Below are 20986 nucleotides of genomic sequence, written 5' to 3'. Positions count from 1 at the left end.
TAATATACTTATATTATATATATTATTTATTTATATATATATATATATATATATATAATATATAATATATATATATATTATTACTTATATATATATATATATATATATATATATATATATATATATATATATATACAAAATACTCAAGGAAATCACAAATCGTGTGAAATATTAATATTAAAATATTCTCAGATCTGCCGATTTTAAACTTTATCCTATTAATAATTTAATAACATTACAACGTCATTTAAAAATATAGTATAACGTTACAATAATTTTAATACTACAAGTAATTTTGTAAAAAAGACTAAGAAAATGTTTTAAACAGTTTTAAATTCGTGTAAAATACAAGATTATTCATAGTAATAATTTTAATAATGAATGAATAATTTATCGAAGATTATTATTAAGAGAAAAGTCCGAAAAATTCAAATAAATTCGCAGATTATCGTATAGAGAGAATTTATAAGGGAAACCAGCCTTCTCTTTTAGTTTCATAACAAAGATTCAGTTAAACGGTTTCACGAGATAACAGCTGGATAGAAACGACTGCGTCCGCGGGCTGCGGGGTCAACGTGGCACAGATTCGCGTACTAGGCATCATGGTGTTGGATTCGCCAGGCGGAGTGCATGAAGCGGAATGAGAGAGATCGGTTCATACATTCGTATGTAGAAGCGTACGTATCGCAAAACGACGAAGCGTAACGTACATATACAAAGAAACGCATGCACACATACACGCATGCAGCGGGACGAGCCGTTGCCGTTGGTGTTGGTCGATCAATATACTATGCTGGTGGAAGCGAGATGAGAGGAGGAAGCTGAAGGGCACGGGAGAATGGGAAAGAGGGAGGAGACATGGTTAAATGTGGACACTGGACCGATATTTGCACAATGCGCAGCCGAGAAAGTCGCGTGTTCGGGATCTTCTCGCTGATCCACCTTACCCTCCAAATCGAAATTAGGGGAGCATATGTATTATATCTGATAAGGTTTCCACATAAGAGGAAAGAGTGATTTCTTTCTATACTATATTTTAAGTATAAATGTCCCTCAGATCGTCGAATGTCTGTAATTTTAATGCAATAAAAAAATAACATATTTGATATAAAAATTACTTTTGAGATTTTTATATTATAAATTTATGTTTTTTTTTGCTATAGCAGTATGATAAGGTTTTTCTAAAATTGCTGGGCAACAATTTTAAAATAATTCTTTCTGAGAAAGATTATTAGCTAGTGAATAAAAAATTTGATGGAATTACGGCATTCTAGCCTCTTTCATATCAGGTCTTTATTGCTATTTTCCAGCAATAGAGATCGCAACGAAGCACTAACATGATATTTTTATCCGAACAGCTATCGATTATCCCGCAACAATACGCGAGGGTTTCTCGCAAGTGGTCAATATCATGTATCGCACGGCCTGAACTTCTACGTTTCTAGAAATGTTATTTCCACACGTTTTGACTCATCAAATTGGCGACTTCGACTATCGACCACCGCCAGTCTTTAAAGATATTCGCGGGCGGTGATCAAAGCGCTTTTATGTACATCGCTTGACTTCTACTTTCTCAGGGTGGTCCTCTTTGAGATGTCACTTTGTCGAGCCTTCTCTCCCGACTCCGGAAGAATGCGCATAAGGGTTATCGACCTGTCGTGAGATTTTACTCTCCCCCTTTTTCCCCTTCCGAATTCCTTCCTCTGAAGACGCTTACCCTGTCCTCTTCGTCTTTTTCCGTTACGTAATAAGTAAAACTGAAGGAAGAGGCATGACGAGAGAATGAAAAGAAAAGAGAAGAGAACATAGAAAGAAAATAGTACAAAAGGATAGTCGAACAAGACGAAATAGAGAGAATTAGGCGAGGGGTCTAGTTTTAGAATGTCGAAGAAGAGGAACTACACCAAGTGTTCCGCAAACATCTCGAGGATATCTTGCGCCAATTATGCTATTAAAAAATGGAAACCGTGCACGCATACGGTTGTATAATTTTCCGGTTCTTCGAGAAGCGCGCGAGAAACTGCTCGACAAAAGAGGTCGCATTAGAAATTTTCTGTACACCACGAGCGTGATTTTTATACTACGTTGCCGTTAGATTGCCGTTAGGTCCGAGGAAATCTTGCAGGATTCATAATTTCACTTGTTCTTTCCCACGCTCTTCTTTCTGAGGTTTTCGTTCTCGTGTGTTTAACAGGAACTCTCGAATCTCGAACGCGCTTGGTCCACATTCGCGGTTTCTTTGACAAGAGCAAATATGTAGAATAGCTGTGTTGAAACCATAATAGCGCCTAATAACTGTAGGAACGTATAGCGGACCATCTAGCGTTAATCGAGCTGAATCGAAACGTGTACACGCGTGAAAAGGAAGGGCGTGAACCAAACCACCAGGGTCAACGGTCTTCGCTATGTCCGTTTAAGAGACTCGAATGAAACGAATAATCGACGTGGCTCCCACGATGCCGATCATCGAACCGGCGACCGTCGTCCCATGAAGCGTAACCCCGTGACCGTCGATCCTTATTAAAGCCACCTTCTTCAGCCAGGTCACATATCGAAACGTTTCGAAAATCCAAGATTAATATTGCAATCCGATTTAAATAGCTACTGAAGGAAGGAAGTTTCGAATAGAGTGATCAATCATATACGTTCAACGTGACGTTAAAATTTGTGATTGTGTAAAATTATGTGACGATAAAACGGAAAACTAATTCTCTCAATCGAGTCCGTTCATTCCTGAGATTAGAACGAGATTGATAATAATTATATCAACATATCACAAAGTGAGATCGATGTCTTTCGCGGACGTGTAACAGACCCACGAGACCAGCACGAGAAACACACTGGAGAGAAAGCAGGACAAACGGAGAAAGAGATTCCGTCTGAGAAGAGTTATGACGATTGTTCACGATAGCTTGTGGCACTGTGAAAACAGTATCCAAATTTAAAAAACCATGTTAGAAATATCTAAAAAATTACACAAACTCCCTCACGTTCATGCAAAAGTATCTTGAGGATCGATTTTTCTGTCAATAAAAATTTGTCACTTAAACAATCGAGAATGTTACGGATGATGTTGATCGACGATGTTACGGAAATTATATCATTTCGATTTGAATCCTAAAGCTTTGTCAATTATGTAAAAGTAGATCAGCAGAAACTGAGATTTCCCTTTCGATAAATAAGAATTCTTAGGAACATTTATGTTAAAGAACATTTGACATCTTAGGAAACTCTGTGACATTTCCATGACGAAATCGTTTTTCTGAAAAAGTCCAGAGGGAATCCACGTGAAACTACGCCAATGCGGAAGAAAGACTCTGCGACACTCATCGTCGCACCTTGTCGCGGAAGGAGCCTCTATCGATCCTCGCTGCGATATACCTAGGCGACAAACTGAGAGAGCAAGTAGAATCGAAGTATCGGCGAAATTCGTCGTTAAAGAGACCTAATTTAGCTTGTCGATATGGGACACTTTTGCGGCTGACGGTGTTCCATTGACGGCGAGATTAGAACGGTGGTTTCCAGAACGCCGTTACAGCGATTTGCCTGCGAAGACATTCACTTGGATTGGCTATACCTCAAGATGTAAACGAGAATCGCTGACGAAACACATTTGAAGTCAAATTGCAGTCACGAAATATAATACTTGATTTATATTTTCGTTAATTTAAATCACTCAGAGATCACTTTTTTTCCATTCAAAGAAAACTATGATATCTAATTCAAATTTTCTTGAGAAAAGATCTTTCAATTTTTTAAAACAACCTCAATCTAAAGTTTATTATGCCACGTGTAACGTATTAAGCATATCTGCAACAAATATTCATATTTACATTACGAAAGAGAATTTGTATCAGATAAGTCGGTTAGATCATTGAGTGACGATATAATCTGCATGCGACACGACGTTAATTAAACGAATGCTAATTTCTGACACGACGATAGCACGAAGAGCATATAGCTTGGGTTAATTAACGTATCGATCAAAACCGTGTTAATTAACGGCAAATAGTCTACTTCTGCATTGGAATATTCCCAATTAATCTTCGTGTGTTGCATATGGGAGCGTTCGAAATTTTTTCGTTCAATTTCGCAAACTCTAAATGCAAAAAACACCTTTTGATACGTCTTCATAAAATGCTAACTTGTTACTTGTCTACTACTTCAATCATTCTCAACTGTTTTAATTAGCTTAAAGAAGAATTATTTGTGATTTCATAACGTCGTAATACCTGTTATCATCAAAATTTCTCTTGATAGATCTTGATAATAGATGTTGCAGCAACATTACGAAATCACAAATGATTATCAAATATCTTCCTTCAAGCTAATGATAATTGAGAATGATTAAGATACAATAGTTAGACAAGATTGCACTTTAAAAAAACGTGTCGAAAAGCTCGAAAATTGAAATTGAAATAAAAAAATTTCCAAAGTTTCTTATACTTAATGCGTTTACGTGTGGCGTAATAAACTTCCGTCTAAGATTGTTCCTAAAAATTGGAAGATCCTTTTTCAAGAAAATTTGAATTAGATGTTACATAATTTTTCTTGAATGGAAAAGAAGTGATCTTTGAGCGATTTAAATTATTAAAAGCATAAATACAAATAAATCTGTTTTGAAATTGCAATCTGACTTCGAATGCATTTCAAATGCGATCCTCGTTTATAGACTCAAGAAAATCCGAGTAAAATCAGTCAAGGGTGCGATAGAACTTAGCAAAATGCGAATACTTGTTCTATCTATGCGGGAACATCCCCTTTCCCAATATCACGCTCGACCGATTTTGCAACGCAAGCATGACTCGATTTATCACAGGACAAAGGGTTCCGCTCGTCGGGGCTCTAATATAGGTGCATTCCATCCAACTTTCCAGCCTCGCATGGAGATCAATCTCGCAATGAGATCGGGACATCTCGTCAACATGACTTCTCGTCGACGGCCACGTCCGTCCGAGATCGATCTGGAACTCTCGCGATTTCACGAACGGTCCTTCGGCTGGTTCACGTCGCATCGTTTGCCGCATGATGATATACCAGAGATACCAGAGATAATATGAGAGAACGCGATAAACCCTACAAGATAAGGATCATGCCAGTGGGACTACTCACCTTGACGAAATGCAGGTTCTCCTTGTCGAGGAGGAACTCCATGGACTTGTGGGGCCGCTGGTGGATGGCGGACGTTGCGGCGGAGGCGACGTCGTCGCGGGGGCTCCTGTGCGTAGCGCCGACGGGCGACTGGGGTACGTGGAGGGCGTGCTCGGGCCGCGGCCGCGGCGCCGCCGCCGAGGTGTGGTTGAGGTCGAGCAGGCTACGGGTCTTCTTACCACCGGCGCCGGCAGCGGCGGCGGCGGCGGCGGCGGCGGCGGCGGCGGCGGTGGCAGCGGCGGCGGCGGTGGCGGCGGTAGCTGCGGCGGCAGCGGAAACAGAGTTCGGACCAGCGGTGTACGTCGTGCCGTTGTAACTCGTGTTGATCACCGCCTCATCGAGGTCGGTCTCCAGTAGGCCGACCGGGCGCTCCTGGGCGGCCTGCATCGCGCGGGCCTTCGCCATCTCGATCGCCGCCGGGTTACCAAGGTCCGTGGCGGCGCGTCGGCGCGACGCCGACGCCGACGCCGACGCTCGCATCGTTGTGCCCAGAGCGGCGACGCGCGGCGGTTGTGGTGGCAGGGGCGGCTTGCTGGACACTGGTGCCCTCCCGTTGCTGCTGCAACAACGAATAGATAGACAACTCTTCGGGATAGTCGATCGGTGGTTGAGAAGGTATCGAGGAAGTCTTTACGATAACGCGAGTGGTTTAACTTGGTACGAACTGCTGATTGGAAACCTCACTGCGCCACGACCAGGACATCGCGAATCTAGGAAGAAGTTGAAGATCGGAAGAATAGAAGAGCTTGGTAAACGAGCTTGATGAGTGAACGAAACCTGTCAGCGGACCAACCGACAACTAACTGGTTTTACACAGCGCCATACGTTACATTAATACGACGTTATGCGGGATAATTGGATATCGGCGGATTGCATCAGAGTTTTAAGAGTGACCCTGATGCGCGCATTTCGCTGGGGAAGCTCATAAACTGATATTATACATTAAAATGTTATGATAATAAATTCGCAATAAAAAGCAGTAATGAAACTCATAGAGTTAAAATCTTTCTAAGATCCCTATCAATATCTTTAATTGCTTATCAATTTAATTTGTGGTATTATATTACTCCTAATTCTGTTAGGATTATTCGGGATCATTTCAAGACTGAAAATTAAATTTGACGCGCAATTTATAGGATGTGTAATACATAAATTCATACCAAATTATTTAAACATTAGCTTAACTGTTTAGAACCTTTATTCCCATACTTTAAGCAATACTAACGAATATAGTAGTATCGAACCAGAACGTTGACAATTTTTGTTCCGCTCGCTATTGTCACGCGATAATTGGCAATTGACGTTGAAGCGTATTTTATGCTGTCGCAACATCGGTTTTCGATAGTGGACAGATTGGGATGAGTGATGCTCTCTTTTTTGTCATCCCCTTGACCGGAATTGGGGATATTAACCCCTTGCATTCGGCGGGTATCTCGCTTAATCTAATTGTTGCTGACAAAGCTGATACATCACAATTCTGATTGGAACATCATGAAAAGTTGATATATCACAGAAAGCTAATCGCAATAAATTTGCCAACCTCTAGTATATATCCTTAACTTTGTGTTATTAAAATGTCAATAAAAGATTTGTACATCACAGTTGATTGTCGACCATTACTTTCAAAACATTAATCGTGAATTAAAAGATCTCTGTGATTACAATTTTTACACGAGATAAATTACACCGACTTTCGCTTTTCCACTTCTAATCCGCAAAGTCCAGATTCGCGAGAGACAGTAGTTTCTTTATTGAGTTCTTAGCAGATATATAACGCATCGATAAAGGCATGACTATATATCTCGGCAAAGGGAGGACAGTCATTAATGAGACACTTTCTATCTGCCATGAGTACAATCTTCTAGATAAGCAGCTGGATACAGCGAACTACTATTCGAGATCTCGTTACATTACGAATAAGTACGAAGCTGCAATATCTTTCCCCCACCCTCTCTCTTTCTCTCTCTCTCTATTTTTATCTCTGTTTCCGTCTCTGTCTCTATTGTGAAACTGTCAGGGAGTTGTAATCTGTTACAGTCAATGATCTTTGACCGCAAGTTTGCGCGATTACAGAATAATCAGCGGCAAGTTTTAGTATGTTGGAAGTTCGTTTGGAAGAATGATTTGATTACGAGTTTGATTAACAAATTAAATTTCCTCAGATATATTATAAAGTATCTTACATACAGTACAAGTAAACACTGCCTTATCAACAGTATTTTTCCTGTACATTTTCCGAAGTATGACACACTCGGAGAAGATAATTACACTAGAAATTTAATAATAATATTTTATTACTCTTATTATAAATCTTATAAATCTTGGGAGAGCTGAGGTAATTCGCAAAGCGAGAAATAAATGAAATGCGGAATACGATGCGGAAGCCTCGCTCGTGCGTGATTCAGCGACGCGATGCAACAAACGGTTGTCGACTTTATTATCGAAGTATAGCGTGAGATCATGTTTATAAACGCAGCCCACGACGATGGGGAATCATCAGTTTCTAAAATTAGTATACGACTGATCGTAAAAACAACGGCGAATTTTGGGGCCCTGAGAATAAGCTAAGAACTCATACTCCGAGTAATATATTTTTCCAATTTTAGCAGATGTCGACGTCTAGCCTAATATCAAAGCCAAAGGAACGATGTTTAACATATGGGACAGGAAGATGAGATAAAAGGATGAATTATGAACATTCCACATGGAGAAGGCATTGAAGCTTGAAAAAGAAATTACATACAAGATTCATTTTGTTTTGTTCCAAGCCTCCAATTCTGTAACTCTTAATGACAGTACGACATCATTGTATGGTTTTTTGTCATGTAAAAAACCTGCGCAATGACAATGTAACGACACATTAAAAGTTACAGAATAAGAATCTTATTATTGTTTTTAAAAATTAAATTTTCAAATTAATATTTTTGAGGTTTATTTACAAAGATATCGTGTACTTTCATTAACATTAATTGCTATACCAATTAAACTTGGCATCTCTCTAAAGTAAATTCCACAAATTCCACAAAATGGCGCCGTCAGGTTTAGCGGATTTAATCCGCGCGATACACGGCCTTGCGATACGACGTAATAACTCTACGTCCCGACGACGATGGAACACAGCTGTAATGGAAGCTGAGCTGGAATGAGCGCGGGAGTTAGCTTAATTGCTGGCTTCGTTAAAGAGTCGGTTAAATGGTAGCGTTTGTTGCGTTTTCAAGGCGGTTAAATAAATGGGGAAGGGGGCGAAAATAGGCAGACACAAAAAAAACGAGACGAAGATAAGAGACGGAACTGGAAAACACTGCTAGTCCTTTTACGCGTCGACGAAGAAGAGAACAAAAAATTCAAAGAGGACAGAAACCCCGTGATTAGAGTGAACGTGACGTTGAACCCGTCTCGAACGCGACTTCCGGACTCTCTCGAACCGGAATGGAATAAGATTAATACAAGGCGACTCTCTGACCGGCACTACACCTACACACATGCAAGGTGTATATTTAACTGTGGCATGAGACGAACGAGCGAGTCTCGAGCATTTTGCGTCGCACTAAATTGAGATACCTAGGAATAACGAAATATTTTTGCCTCATTTTCATTAAATACTCAATGATTAAGAAATAAAAAAAAGCTAATTAAAAAACGAAATAAGACTGCAGTCTTTGATTCCATCTCTTTTTATCAAAATTACAAAGATTATTCGAAATAGCAATAAAAAAGAAATTTTAAAAAGCAATTAAAGAGTGACATATAATTCCTATCGATTTAATACCGTGACACATATGAAATATTATGAATGAAAAAAAAGTGGATTGGCTATATAAATTGTCTCAATTATTCAGCCGCCGGATGCTGGTGAATTATGTTTTCTGGAGCTGGACGTCGCGTGAGATATTTTGCATACTCTTGCATAACTAACTCCAATTATATATCGCATCCTCGCCAAGGAAGTTTGACTCGCAGACTCCAGCTCCGCTTGCGAAAGCTCGAATGGCGGCGGCCTCCTAAATTACATCCCGCAACTTGCGATGATGATTCATCGCCCCTAAACGCGAGCAAACGGGCGTGGGATATCGGCCGCATTCTGTTTAACATCTCATCAAACAAACCGAGAAACGCTGCAGCCGCCGAAAATCCCTGGTATGCTGTAAATAAGATAATCCCTCACCGAAGTATATTACGAGAGCAAAGAAGTAAATTCCGAAATGTGAGTCCGTTATGCAAGCTCATGAAAAAAAGATGTCATAAATCGAAGATAATTACATGTAACCTCTGTACGAAACGATTAACAAACATTAGTAAGTTAATGTTGCTGATTTGTAACATTTGAAGCTGGCAGAGTTTTAACAAGATGAAAAGAATTACAAATCGGAAATTAAACGAGTTTATCAATATTCAATTATTTGTAAAAGGAAATTTACTAACAAAAAGTATAATATAAAAGAAATTCGAGAGAATTATCATGACTTAAACAAACTAAATTTTTTGAAAACAATATTTTTCTATACAATCTAATAGAACGTATTTTGCGTGCAAATCAGAGAAACTAATTTAACATTCTGACGAAAAGCTATTTCGCGCAGAAAATAGAAGCCGCTCTCCTCTTTCTTCTCAATGAAATTTTTTCGGCGCAGCACGAATCGAAACGAAAGACGCTGCTTCGGCGAAATCTAATGCGATAAAGCAAATGTTTGTTAAAAGCAAAGGAGGGAAGAGGGATCAGATACGTAATTCTCAGAACAGCGATGTTGATTGGCGGCGAACATGCGCAGGCCAATAAAAATACTCGCGGCTACATCGGAGAGAAGAAATTACAAATGATTTCTATTGATAAAAATTATGGGTTACCACCAATAAAGATCTCTTGATTGTTTGTAAATTAAATAAACTATTTTAATTTCCTTGTTTTCCATAAAAGAAAATGCAAACAACGCGTTTTAAAGAGGAATGCACATAGGCCAATAAAAATATTTACTCAGAGAAATCAGAATTCTAATTAATGCAATCAGATACTTTTTCCACTGCACTATTCATACAACAATTTATTAAAATTTAATACATTTTTCTCTCAATGAATACGAAGAGAAGAAATGATCTTTATAAATTATCTTTATTAATCAAAATTATACTTACAATCTACAGAGATCTTTTGATTGTAAATTAATAAAACTTTTTTAATTTTAGATTTTCTTTTTTTTTATATACAAAAAAAATGCAATCAATGCAAGAGGGAGATGCGCCGAAGTAGCGTCTAGCACGAGCCACAGAAGGCAAGAAATAAAAGCTGTGGGGGGGGGGGGGTGATATAAAATGCAATTAGGTCACATTACGCGAGAATGACGTGGCGAGATGCGGGGTGAGAGTGAAATTTAATTAAGAGAACCGAACTGGTTTCCGTCGTCGCTGCTGCACGGAACCGGGCCAGTGCACTGATTACGGAGAGGCAACAGAAATGACGCGGGAGTCATCGGTGTTGTCGGATAGCAAAGTCTCGTACGAGAATGAAGTTACATCGATTGAAGTGCAAACATCTAAAGTCTGATTAGACCGTGCGAACATACATAGTTCTCAAGAGAGGAGGAAACCAACGTGTCGACGAGCGATTGCAACAGACGAATGGTGGCGATGTGGGATGAGATGAAAGTGGAATTAAACAAAACTGTGAATGAAGCGGTTTGCTAACGCTAGCGTGGGATGATAGTGGAAACGACGGGATCGAATAAAATTGCGTTAAAATATATAAAAGAGATTATTTCGAATGTCCTCAATGTATTAAAGTAGTTGTCTCGTCGACAAATAAACAAATTGCGAATTTGTGATAAAAATACAAGATAATACAGTACTATCGATTGAAGATATAGAGGATGATAATAATAAATGCATTAAATATTATATGAAACACTTAAAATTATTTTTTCTATGTAAATATTGAACTTTAATCAGAGATCAACGTACAATGTACGTTTGAAAAAATTAATTACGGATCATTATATATAGAATTATGACCTGTAATTCAGAACATATATCGTATAAAAATGCATCATCGATGATGAAATAATTAAAAAACAACGCGTAAGTTGTTGGAGTATACATTGCGCAATATATTCACACTGCGCAACCAACAACTTGTTGCTCTCGAATATCCTAGCTCGAGACACGACAAAGTAGCGGTATTCTACATCAAGAATATCTTAACTAATTTATTGAAAAATAGAATAAGCAATTTGACGAGACGACTTCAGCTTTCAATTATTCGGAAATTTTATTTCAACATACGTCATAATTATTCTTAGCGAACATTTCTTAATCTTCTATAATATTAGCTCAACAAAGATTTAACATCTCCACAAATATATTCCATTTGATTTTACGACTTACCTGACGCTAGAAGCGCTTCTCTGAATGTCCACATTGTTTCTCCTGGCGGCCTCCTCGAGAGTAACGACCTCCTGGCGTCTTCTCTCCTCCTCAGGCGGATGCAACGGTATGATAATATAGTCCGGTTCCTTCTTCTTGGCAATAGACGGCTGTTGTTCCTCCTGCGTTCTCGTCGTCGGTTCAACAGCTTTTTTATGTGTCTCCGAACGTGGTACTTTTGTTCGACCGCTGAACCTCAGTCTGGAGAATCTCTGCAGAAAGCCGCCCAAGCCGCCCTTCTTTCTTTCCTCGCTCTTCATGGCGGCGGAGGACGAGGACGTCGGTAGAGAGGTTGAAGAAACCGCGTAGATCTTCGCGGGTTCTCTGTTTGGGGCAACAAACGATGACCGTTTTACGTTCGCGTCCTGTTTGTTGATGCTCGCCGCGCGTTGCTGCTCGTCGCTGCCCTGACGTTTGTCACGATCACCACCGCGATGATTCGTATCAACTGCCGCCACGGCCACCGCGAGCTTCCCACTACTACGTTCACCGAGTGAACCCGCATCACCGGGTGGGGACTCAGAGCCAACACCGCGAACACTGTGTCCCTCCTCCTCTACCTCCTTCTTTTCTACCGCCTCCATTCCGTCCCTCTTTTCTTCCTCCTTCTCCACTTCTTTCTTCGTTGTCGCTTGCTTCTCGATCACGACCCTCCACAAACATTCACCGGCGCCTTGATCGCTCGAACCAGGACTACGGGAACGATCTTCGTGATCTCGATTCGATGATGCGTTCTCCAAATTCACTTTCAACTCTTGAACCTTGCTCTCATCCACCTGAGGAAGCTGTGCCATTCGTTCCGGATAAAACTCGCTGATAAAATTCTTCTTTATATCTTCAGTCTCATTTTCTCTTCGTTTATTGGATAATTCTTCATCGATATAGGAGGACACTGTCGAAGAATTTTCAAGAACACTTTTCAACTGAGTTGGTTTCTCCAATTCAATCTTCTCGCGCAAAACGACCCTAGTTTCCAAGCAGGATGCTCCTATAGGTTTAGTTTCCAAGCAGGGATAATCTACCTCGTCATCTAGCAACTGTGGATTCAGCATGCTAGCATCGCCACAAGCCGAAAATGGATCCGAGTTTTTTTTTATCTGACCGAAGAGCGAGTCATTCTGCGGTTCGTTCAGCTTGGAGTTCTCGCTGATGTTCGTGTCAGAGCCCATTTGGCGTATCACGTCGCTGACATTTAGCCTTGAAGAGCGTCCGGATGCAGCTTCCTCTAATTCGTCGCATGCATCCATTCGTTGGAACGCCGTTTTTGAGCTCTTCAACGTCTTGATGTAGTCACATTGTTGCGCCAATTCGTAGCTGGCATTGTTCAGCATCCGTCTTTTCCCAGGAGAGCTAGCTCCATCGCAATTTTCATCATTATCTTTGAATTTCCATTGAAAATTTCTCTCATCCACCTCAAGTTGTTGCGCCAGCTCATAACTAGCGTTGTTCTTCACTCTTCGATTTTTCACTCGACCGGATGGTGTTCGCTGAATTGTCTCCATTGCCAAAATGGCGGCGTTCGTCACTCCGGAAGCGGCCGCCTCGTCCACTTCGCGTTTAAATTGCTTGATGGCTTCATCGAGGTCGTTCTCTGTCACCATCGCCATATCCAGAACACAGTTGGCGCGATCTTGAGTCTTCACAGTCGATGTCTTCGCTTGTTTGTTGCGTGTCTGCTCGCAACGATCGCTCGTGTATTCGACCTTTATTCGTTCTTCGTTTTCCTTCTCGAGATCCTCCATATTGTCATCCATGAATGCACCCTGGGCCGGTTGCGTCCTAACTGAACTAGTTAAGGCAACCTTCGTTTCTATTTGCGTTTCATCGTCCTCTTTTAGGATTATATCTTCTCGTGAGTTCTTCAGAATCTCAGCCTCCTCACAAGGCGAGGTTTCCGCCATTTCTTGACCATTCATCTCGTCGTCGCACATAGCGGCGACGCCGCAGAGATTTAGGTCCACCGGCACGCTAGCTACCCGTGTGTAGTTCTCAAAGAGAGAAGACGTCGATACGTAAGAAGTTGTCCTCGAGATGTGAGACGGTAAGATGCAGCTTAGGCCGCTGCGTGTTGACTCTTCAACACCGTCGAGTAGACTGGGCGCGCTCTGCGATTTGTCCGTGAATCTAAAATTAAAACGCTCCTCGTCGCTCCACCCTTGGTGTTGGCGGCGACGACGGTGGTGGTGGTGGTGATGATGATCGTGTTGATCGTACTGTTGCTGTTGGTACTGCTGCTGCTGCTGCGGATGCTGATGATGATGATGATGGTGGTGGTGATGGTGATGATGCTCCGCACCGCTGCCGGCTATATTTAACCTAGCCGTCTTTTGGCCGGACTTAAGCTCCAAAAGTGCGTCTTTCTTCGTCTCCACGCCAATCTCCCGCAGATCGATCGTGTTTCGATAGTCCAAGGATGTCGCATACTTGCCGGATTCACCGTACAATAGCCGATCCTCGAAACCGGTCGTCAACCGGGAATCCGCGTTCATTCGATTTCGCTCATACTCCTCGAAATCGTATTCGTCTTCTTCGTCGTCGTCTTCGTCTTCATATTCCTCGTCCTCGTGCCAAAAGTCTCTGTTTATAGATAGACATGGACGAAATATTGAAGAATCTATGTTATTTTTTCTTTTTTTTTTCTATTCAATACAGATGATGAAATACATCGGAATTTAATATAAATATTATGTAATATAAATATTAATCGTTAATAAAAACTTTACATTTATAATGTAAGTTCCTAAAAATTGAGCTATATTCTTAAAGGATGCGTATGCAAAATACCACGCACTTAAGAACCAAGCAAACGGCGGTGATCTGGCGATTCGGTAACGCATTTGTGCTTCAAACATTTATAATATCGGCAGTAAAGTCAAGGTGGTCTTCCTCAGGGTCGCGATTGCATTTAACTTGGCCGTAAAACGATCGTCACACGAAGGGGAATTCGGCATACGAGTGCCAAGAAAACCATGAAGCATTCAACACCCAATGCGAACGGCTGTTAAACGCATAAACACACATACATTGTTTAACCCTTTTTTAGATTGGAACAGAAAAAGCAATTGCATTTTCTGATTATTTAAGTTAAGTGTAAAAAAACAATTAATTTGATGTATATGTATATCATCTTCTACAGTTAACTCATTAAGAAAAATCATATATATTAATCGTATTAAACTGTCTTAAATTAATTTTCAATATCTTGTTTAAAAGTTTAAAATTTAAATTATATTTTTCAAAATAGATTAAAGAAAAAAAATTTTTTTAATAAAAATAATATATTGTTAATAAGGAATATACATAAAGAAATATAGATAAAATATTTATTTTATGATTATTCACGATTATACAGAAATGCACTTACCGCCAGTCCTCGCAAACTAATTCGGGAAACAATGCATGATTACAATAGTCTTGTATCTCTATTCTAGCAACGCGTGTAAAAATAGGTGGGCGCGTGTTAAACGGCGAATGCATGCATGCCAAGAATAACAAATAAAAGCCTTAGTAGCGTCTGTTGGAATTACAACGCGGGTGGACTGATTGTGTTACGTTTGAAATTATATCTTATTACCCTTCTTTGAAACTACTGAAAGTAATAACTTTCTATCGCGATAAATTACCGCAATATATTTTTTATGGTTTAAACAGAAATTTTCCTGACGGCTTGAATGTAAGATTTTTCATTTATCAGAAATATAACACACAAAATACATAACACAGCTAGTATAAAATCGTCCGAATCAATGAGCATATTATTCAAATCAATATAGTGACTTTATACTGCTTGTTGGGCTAGACAGTCTTATACTCATGCATTTTGTGAGTTACAGCCTTTAATCATCATCTTAACGCAAAAGAATTTGGATTTAATATGAAAAATACGTGACCTACCTTGGCTGGTTATTTTTCCTAATATTCGATAGATCAGCACCCTTCTTCAGGTACAAAGGCGCGAAACCATTCGACATGGACGCTTGGCCGAAGCTGTCATCTTTCTGGCACGTGTCCAGACTTTCAAAGCTGCGATAGGGCCTGATCTTCGGGAAATGGTCCGCTAATGTGCTGGCGAAACCGTTTGGTAGCAACCTATCATAATCCTGTTCCAAGCTATCCGGTGAATCGTTCTCCGGATGAGAGGTGTTCGACCGATTGGAATACTCTAGGGAATCAAAGCTATAGCTGGAAGGTGATAGCGTGGCGCAGGTCCTCTCCAAGGACTCGAACTGCAACAGCGAGCTTGATCTGGAAGAAGCTGTGGACCTGGAGGACCTCGGCGACGCCGGATATTCGTCATAGACCATTTGCTGTGGCTGATGATGATGATGGTGATGATGGTCGGTGCCATGGTCGCGACGGCGTCGTTTTTTCGGTACCACTGAGTTGCATTCGCTACCGCTACCATCCAGTCGTTCGTCTTCCGAGAATAAGACGTGATGAAAATGACGCTGATCGTCCAATAACGGAAGACATGCAAGGACTCAAGAGAATAGCGAAATAAACAAGCAAGCGCATGGCCTAAATCTACTTTACTTGGAATCCAGATCTCGCATGTTACTTTTAATTCAATGAATCTCGTTAGGGTAGATAGACGTGGAATTCGATGCTTGACGACCCACTTCGTAAAATCGAGTCACGGAAATGATTCAATCTGATGGTCGTTACTTTCGCCCCATACACATACATACACATATACACACGTAGGCATGTTCCGTCAGGAAGCTATGGTTCATTCAACCGGAAGTAGTGCTTACGCGCTGATCACTATCGGTTGGCAACTGAGTCGTAATTGTCGCGTGCGACGCGAATCGTGTCGATTATCGTCGATCTAGGTGTAATGTTCAAGGGACAGTTATATCATCTTGCAGTAATTGGTATACACGAGGAGAATCGTTACTCGTTAAAATTCCAGAATAAATTTTATGGAAAATCAAAATACGTTTCGACAGAAGTTAATCACATATCATGCAAATCTTAATTAAAATAAAGATACAAATAAAGATAATAATAAAGATACAAATTATTTCGATTTTTATACTTTTTTCTAGATATTACTTCAAAGTTTTTATATTTCCTTAATTTTATGATCAAATGATTTTTATTATATTAATTTATAAATAAATGTCTGTACGTTTAACTTAATTGTGTTTCAAAAATTTAAATTACATTATGTCATTGCTGGTAAGAGCTGTTTGATCAAATAATCTAGTAGTACTAATTGTAAGTCAATATTGAAACGTCAAGTATTCGTTCACAGTTTGACCTTTAGAATTCTTCGATTAAGGAATATATAAGTTAGATAATATCCTGTACACAGCATATTATTTCAATCGAGCAATACGTACATTTCTCGGCAAACAGTACTGGAAGGAATATTGCATCGGCAGCGAAAGGTCGCGCGTGCTGAGAAATAATACCACTGGTTATATTTATCATTTCATCGAATTCCAACAGCCTCAAGAAGGATAGAAAGAATAAAATAAAAGTGTTAGCAAAATTTTCGTTGGAATTCGATGGAATTGAGTATTTTGATGTCATCGAATTGTTTAGAATTTATTTGTCCATTCTTTGATTTCAAGTGCCTTTTGAAAACATTTGATACTTTCAAACACGAAGTATCAGCCGTAATGAGAGAACATATATGCCCCTACATACTGCAACCACGTAACTGCGTGTTACAATGGCTGCGTATTCAAAGGCGCGTTCAAGAGCACGTGGGTGCGATAATATCGACTTGTAATTCATGAGTCTCTTATTTAAGTTAGATTTAAATTAGAAATTAAATTACGTTAACAATAACTCAAAGTTAACAATAACTCAAATCTTAAAATAACATCAATTTTACATTAAAAAATAAAAATAATAATAAAATTCTCGAATTAAATCTCATAATCTTTTTAATCTAAAAATTCGTATTATAGTCCCTTGACTGTATAGATTTTCTATTTATACTGATAATACATATTAACTTGCGATTTATATTAATGTAGACTTTTCGAAAAGGCAAGAAATAAGGAAGAAAAAATTTTATTCGGATAATTGACCTCCTCAATTTCAAATGTTTTATTCAGATAATTGATCTCCTCAATTTCAATGATGTAAGCGCGAGTAATCGTGACAAGTAATCGCATGTTCGACGAGTAATTCCCAGTTCCCTAATGAGTCTGAAGATTAGGGTGCTGAGAGGAAAGAGAAAGTAGAACAATCGCGCGTAAACAATGTCTAATTCCCGCGATCTTCGCCCTGAGCGACAAACGGGATTTTACAAACGCATAATCCTCGACGTACAACTCCGCTGTGTATAACATCGATCAAATGATAGCGATTATATTACCTATGTATATCGTGTTAAAAGTTAAAGGAGTTCTTACCTGCTGATCTCTGCTTCGTTTTGATATGGATCACGCTTTCAGTCTCTGAATCAGATCCCAGCCAATACGTTGTTACGCTACGATCGGAGTCGCTTTGGAGATCGTCGGATGTCTCCTCCAGAATCGTCTCGAGAAAATCGATTTGTTGCACTAGCATCGTATCTGTAAAATAAAGTATTCACATTAATATAATCATGAACTTGTTAAAAGCAAAACTTGTTAAACTTACGTTATATATATAAAAATAAAATCGAAAGACTGAAGAGTTTAATGTAATAAAAAATAAACTGTGCTAATTAAAATAAACTGTTTTGCCATTTATTGTACTATATAAAAGTAAAAAAAGACTTTAAAAAGGGTTTAATATAATGAAAAATTAATTTAGATAATCTGATTTAGATAATTTCTATTAATTGTAACAAAATTTATTGCATCTTTGATAAGTATATATAACTTCTTATATGTAATTAAAGTTAATTAGAAGCTCTGTATTTCCTATAGTTTATCAATTAAACTGAACACAGATTATAGGTTTGAGTAAACGTATTTTCCGCATGCATGTCGCTCTTTCACGTTGATCAACTTCAACGAAGCGTAAAAATGTAAACTCGTTATTTGTGCCTCGTCATTTCGTCGTTGAAAGTGCAGCTGCTTGTTCGCAGAAGCGCATAAGCGAAATTCTTAACGAAAGGTCATGACTCATTTCTTATCAACGAGTGCAACCATTACGTTGGAAGATAATGTAACTGGAAGGTCGTCCACCTCTGAGCTTTCGTCGTCGATCAAAGCCAGCTCGAGACATTTCGGGGCTGTATGCTTTCCGAGAAATGTCGTCGTTTCTTGATACGAATCAACACGCAAAGTCCATTTTTTCTTTTAAAATTTCAATATCCTTTTCATAATTTATATAATTTCTAGTCTAATACCATATATACAATAAATTTAATGAACGAAATATCATTGAAAAGCATTTAGAGATATCAATTGTCAGAATATTCGATTAATTATCGACATATCTAATCGAAAATAAATTAAATTTCTGTTAAATTGGACTTGCTTTTAGTCCACTCCAGAGTGGAACATGTCTAATGATAGCAAAATAAAAATTACTACAAACATTATGGCAATGGATTTAATAATTATCAAACAGCTATCTTAAACGAAAAGCGATGTACTTCGAATGTAAGAACGTAAAGTACGTTCCTGCCTTCGTCATCGTGCGATGAATGATGGCGTGAACAGTTAGACGCTGCTGGGAACGGGACATTGCATAGTTGCACGGATAGAATACATTCGGTGCACTCTAGCTACAAGCGATTGCTTGCTCTCTCATGGACAGCTCTCAAACGCTATCTTACCCTTTTATCTTACTGAAATAGTTGCGTAACATTACGCATAAGCGGTTATAACATTTGCATTGTACGCTTCCTCGCGCTCGCATCATGCGATACTGCAATTAAAGAAAAAGATCGTATCCGAATTAGATATATGTATTTCCTTTCCGTAATCCGTATCTTGATCGATTTCTGCACTGATAATTTGCACAGAGTAATTTTGCTGAAGAATCTAAATATTTACCTAGATACAGATCTGAAAATAATTTTGTTGAATCATCAAAATAATTTTGCAGAAATCTTAAACATAATGAGTAATGCTGCAAAATATTTTGATATTATAGTAACCAATTTTATCGTCTTACCTATAATTGTTTCGATAGTTCAGCAAAATTATTTTTCAGATCTAGCTAAATTTTTAGATTCTTCAGTGTTCAAAAATTGCTCTTCAGTGTGATGCGAGGAAGCACACGATTGCGAGTAAAAAAAACAAGGCGAAGCGAATAATCGAATAGTCGAGGGCCGAGGTCGAAGCTTTCCTGAGAGATCGTATTGTAATAGTCCACAAGTGGGCGATGATAACGCTATCAAATAAACTTTGCACATCTGCATCGAGCATGCTTGAATGCGATCTGACAGACTGGCAGTCAGCGTGAGAAATAATGAATGATATGAAAAGAGTCAGTGTATACTTTTGAGCGAAAAAATATATCTTCGAAATATATCTTCGAAATATATCACGGATCAAGCCAAGAATTTTTTACAGTATTCATATATTTTATTATACTTAATTATGTTATAACTAAGCTACGTTACGTTCTTGCACGCGCGCAATGATTGATCTTGATAAAAAAATATAAATGACCGAGAGGTACTCGAGAGATCAATAGGAAACATTAATCATCATAGTTCGCACTTGGTTATGTGCGAAACAAAGATTTACGTACGGCTTAATCGGTACGCTCTGAATCACGGATCAACCACTTAATCCCAATAATTATAAAGCCGGTTTATTCAAGTGACGCCACAAGCGTCTGCGTGTGGAAGCACCTGATTTCCGCCACACCTTGGATCGTCGTATAACAAACACGCTCGATGACTGATATTACATGCATGCGAGAAATTGCGTTCGCCTGCGTTAATTAAGGGTATATAGAATTAATTAAGGTAGGATTAATTTCACGAAGTTGTTGATTATTAATTTAGGTACATTATTTCTATCAACGCAGACCAATTTTAATCTCAGTTAAACTTACTTTTTATCTTTTATTACCGAAAAATAAGAAAAAGACAAAAAGACTAAATTATTTACCTCGAGATTAAAGTTCATTTACATTAATAAAAATGAGCCTTAGAGAAAAATTGAATTCAAATTAGTCTCAATAAATTTAAAGAAGAATGATGTCTTCGCGAATGTTTCATGTTCTGTTATCGATGCTATGGAATTTTTTCCCATCGTGAACGTTAGATGGAATGGAATAAGATCACGCATATTGATTGTCATTAAGTGGAAGTGTTTTTTTTTAACTACAAGAGCTCATAGAGCGATTGCGAGAGCGGGTCGTCAGGCCGCTGAAACGCAATTTGTCTTGCACGAGTGCAGAGGCACGCACCAGTATGCAACATTATGGCGGAGCCACCTGTTGCAGTCGCCTGCCTGTTGCCGTTCCATGACTAACGGACGAGAATAAACCGATGTAGCTTACATAAAAATAA

The 20986-nt window shown here is 39.0% G+C and overlaps 1 protein-coding gene across 1 annotated transcript in view; it reads right to left on the bottom strand.

Annotated features, from left to right (window-relative positions):
* Window positions 1-20986, bottom strand: part of LOC105619161 — a 43754-nt gene that overhangs the window by 20030 nt on the left and 2738 nt on the right. Inside the window, 5 exon segments of the mRNA XM_012200691.1 lie at window positions 5113-5360; window positions 5442-5710; window positions 11527-14142; window positions 15451-15982; window positions 17937-18098. Coding sequence (XP_012056081.1) covers window positions 5113-5360; window positions 5442-5710; window positions 11527-14142; window positions 15451-15982; window positions 17937-18098 — 3827 coding nt within the window.

This window comes from Atta cephalotes, assembly GCF_000143395.1.
Source record: "Atta cephalotes unplaced genomic scaffold scaffold00019, whole genome shotgun sequence".
Taxonomy (NCBI): Eukaryota; Metazoa; Arthropoda; class Insecta; order Hymenoptera; family Formicidae; genus Atta; species Atta cephalotes.
This window is presented reverse-complemented; position numbering and strand designations above follow the sequence as displayed.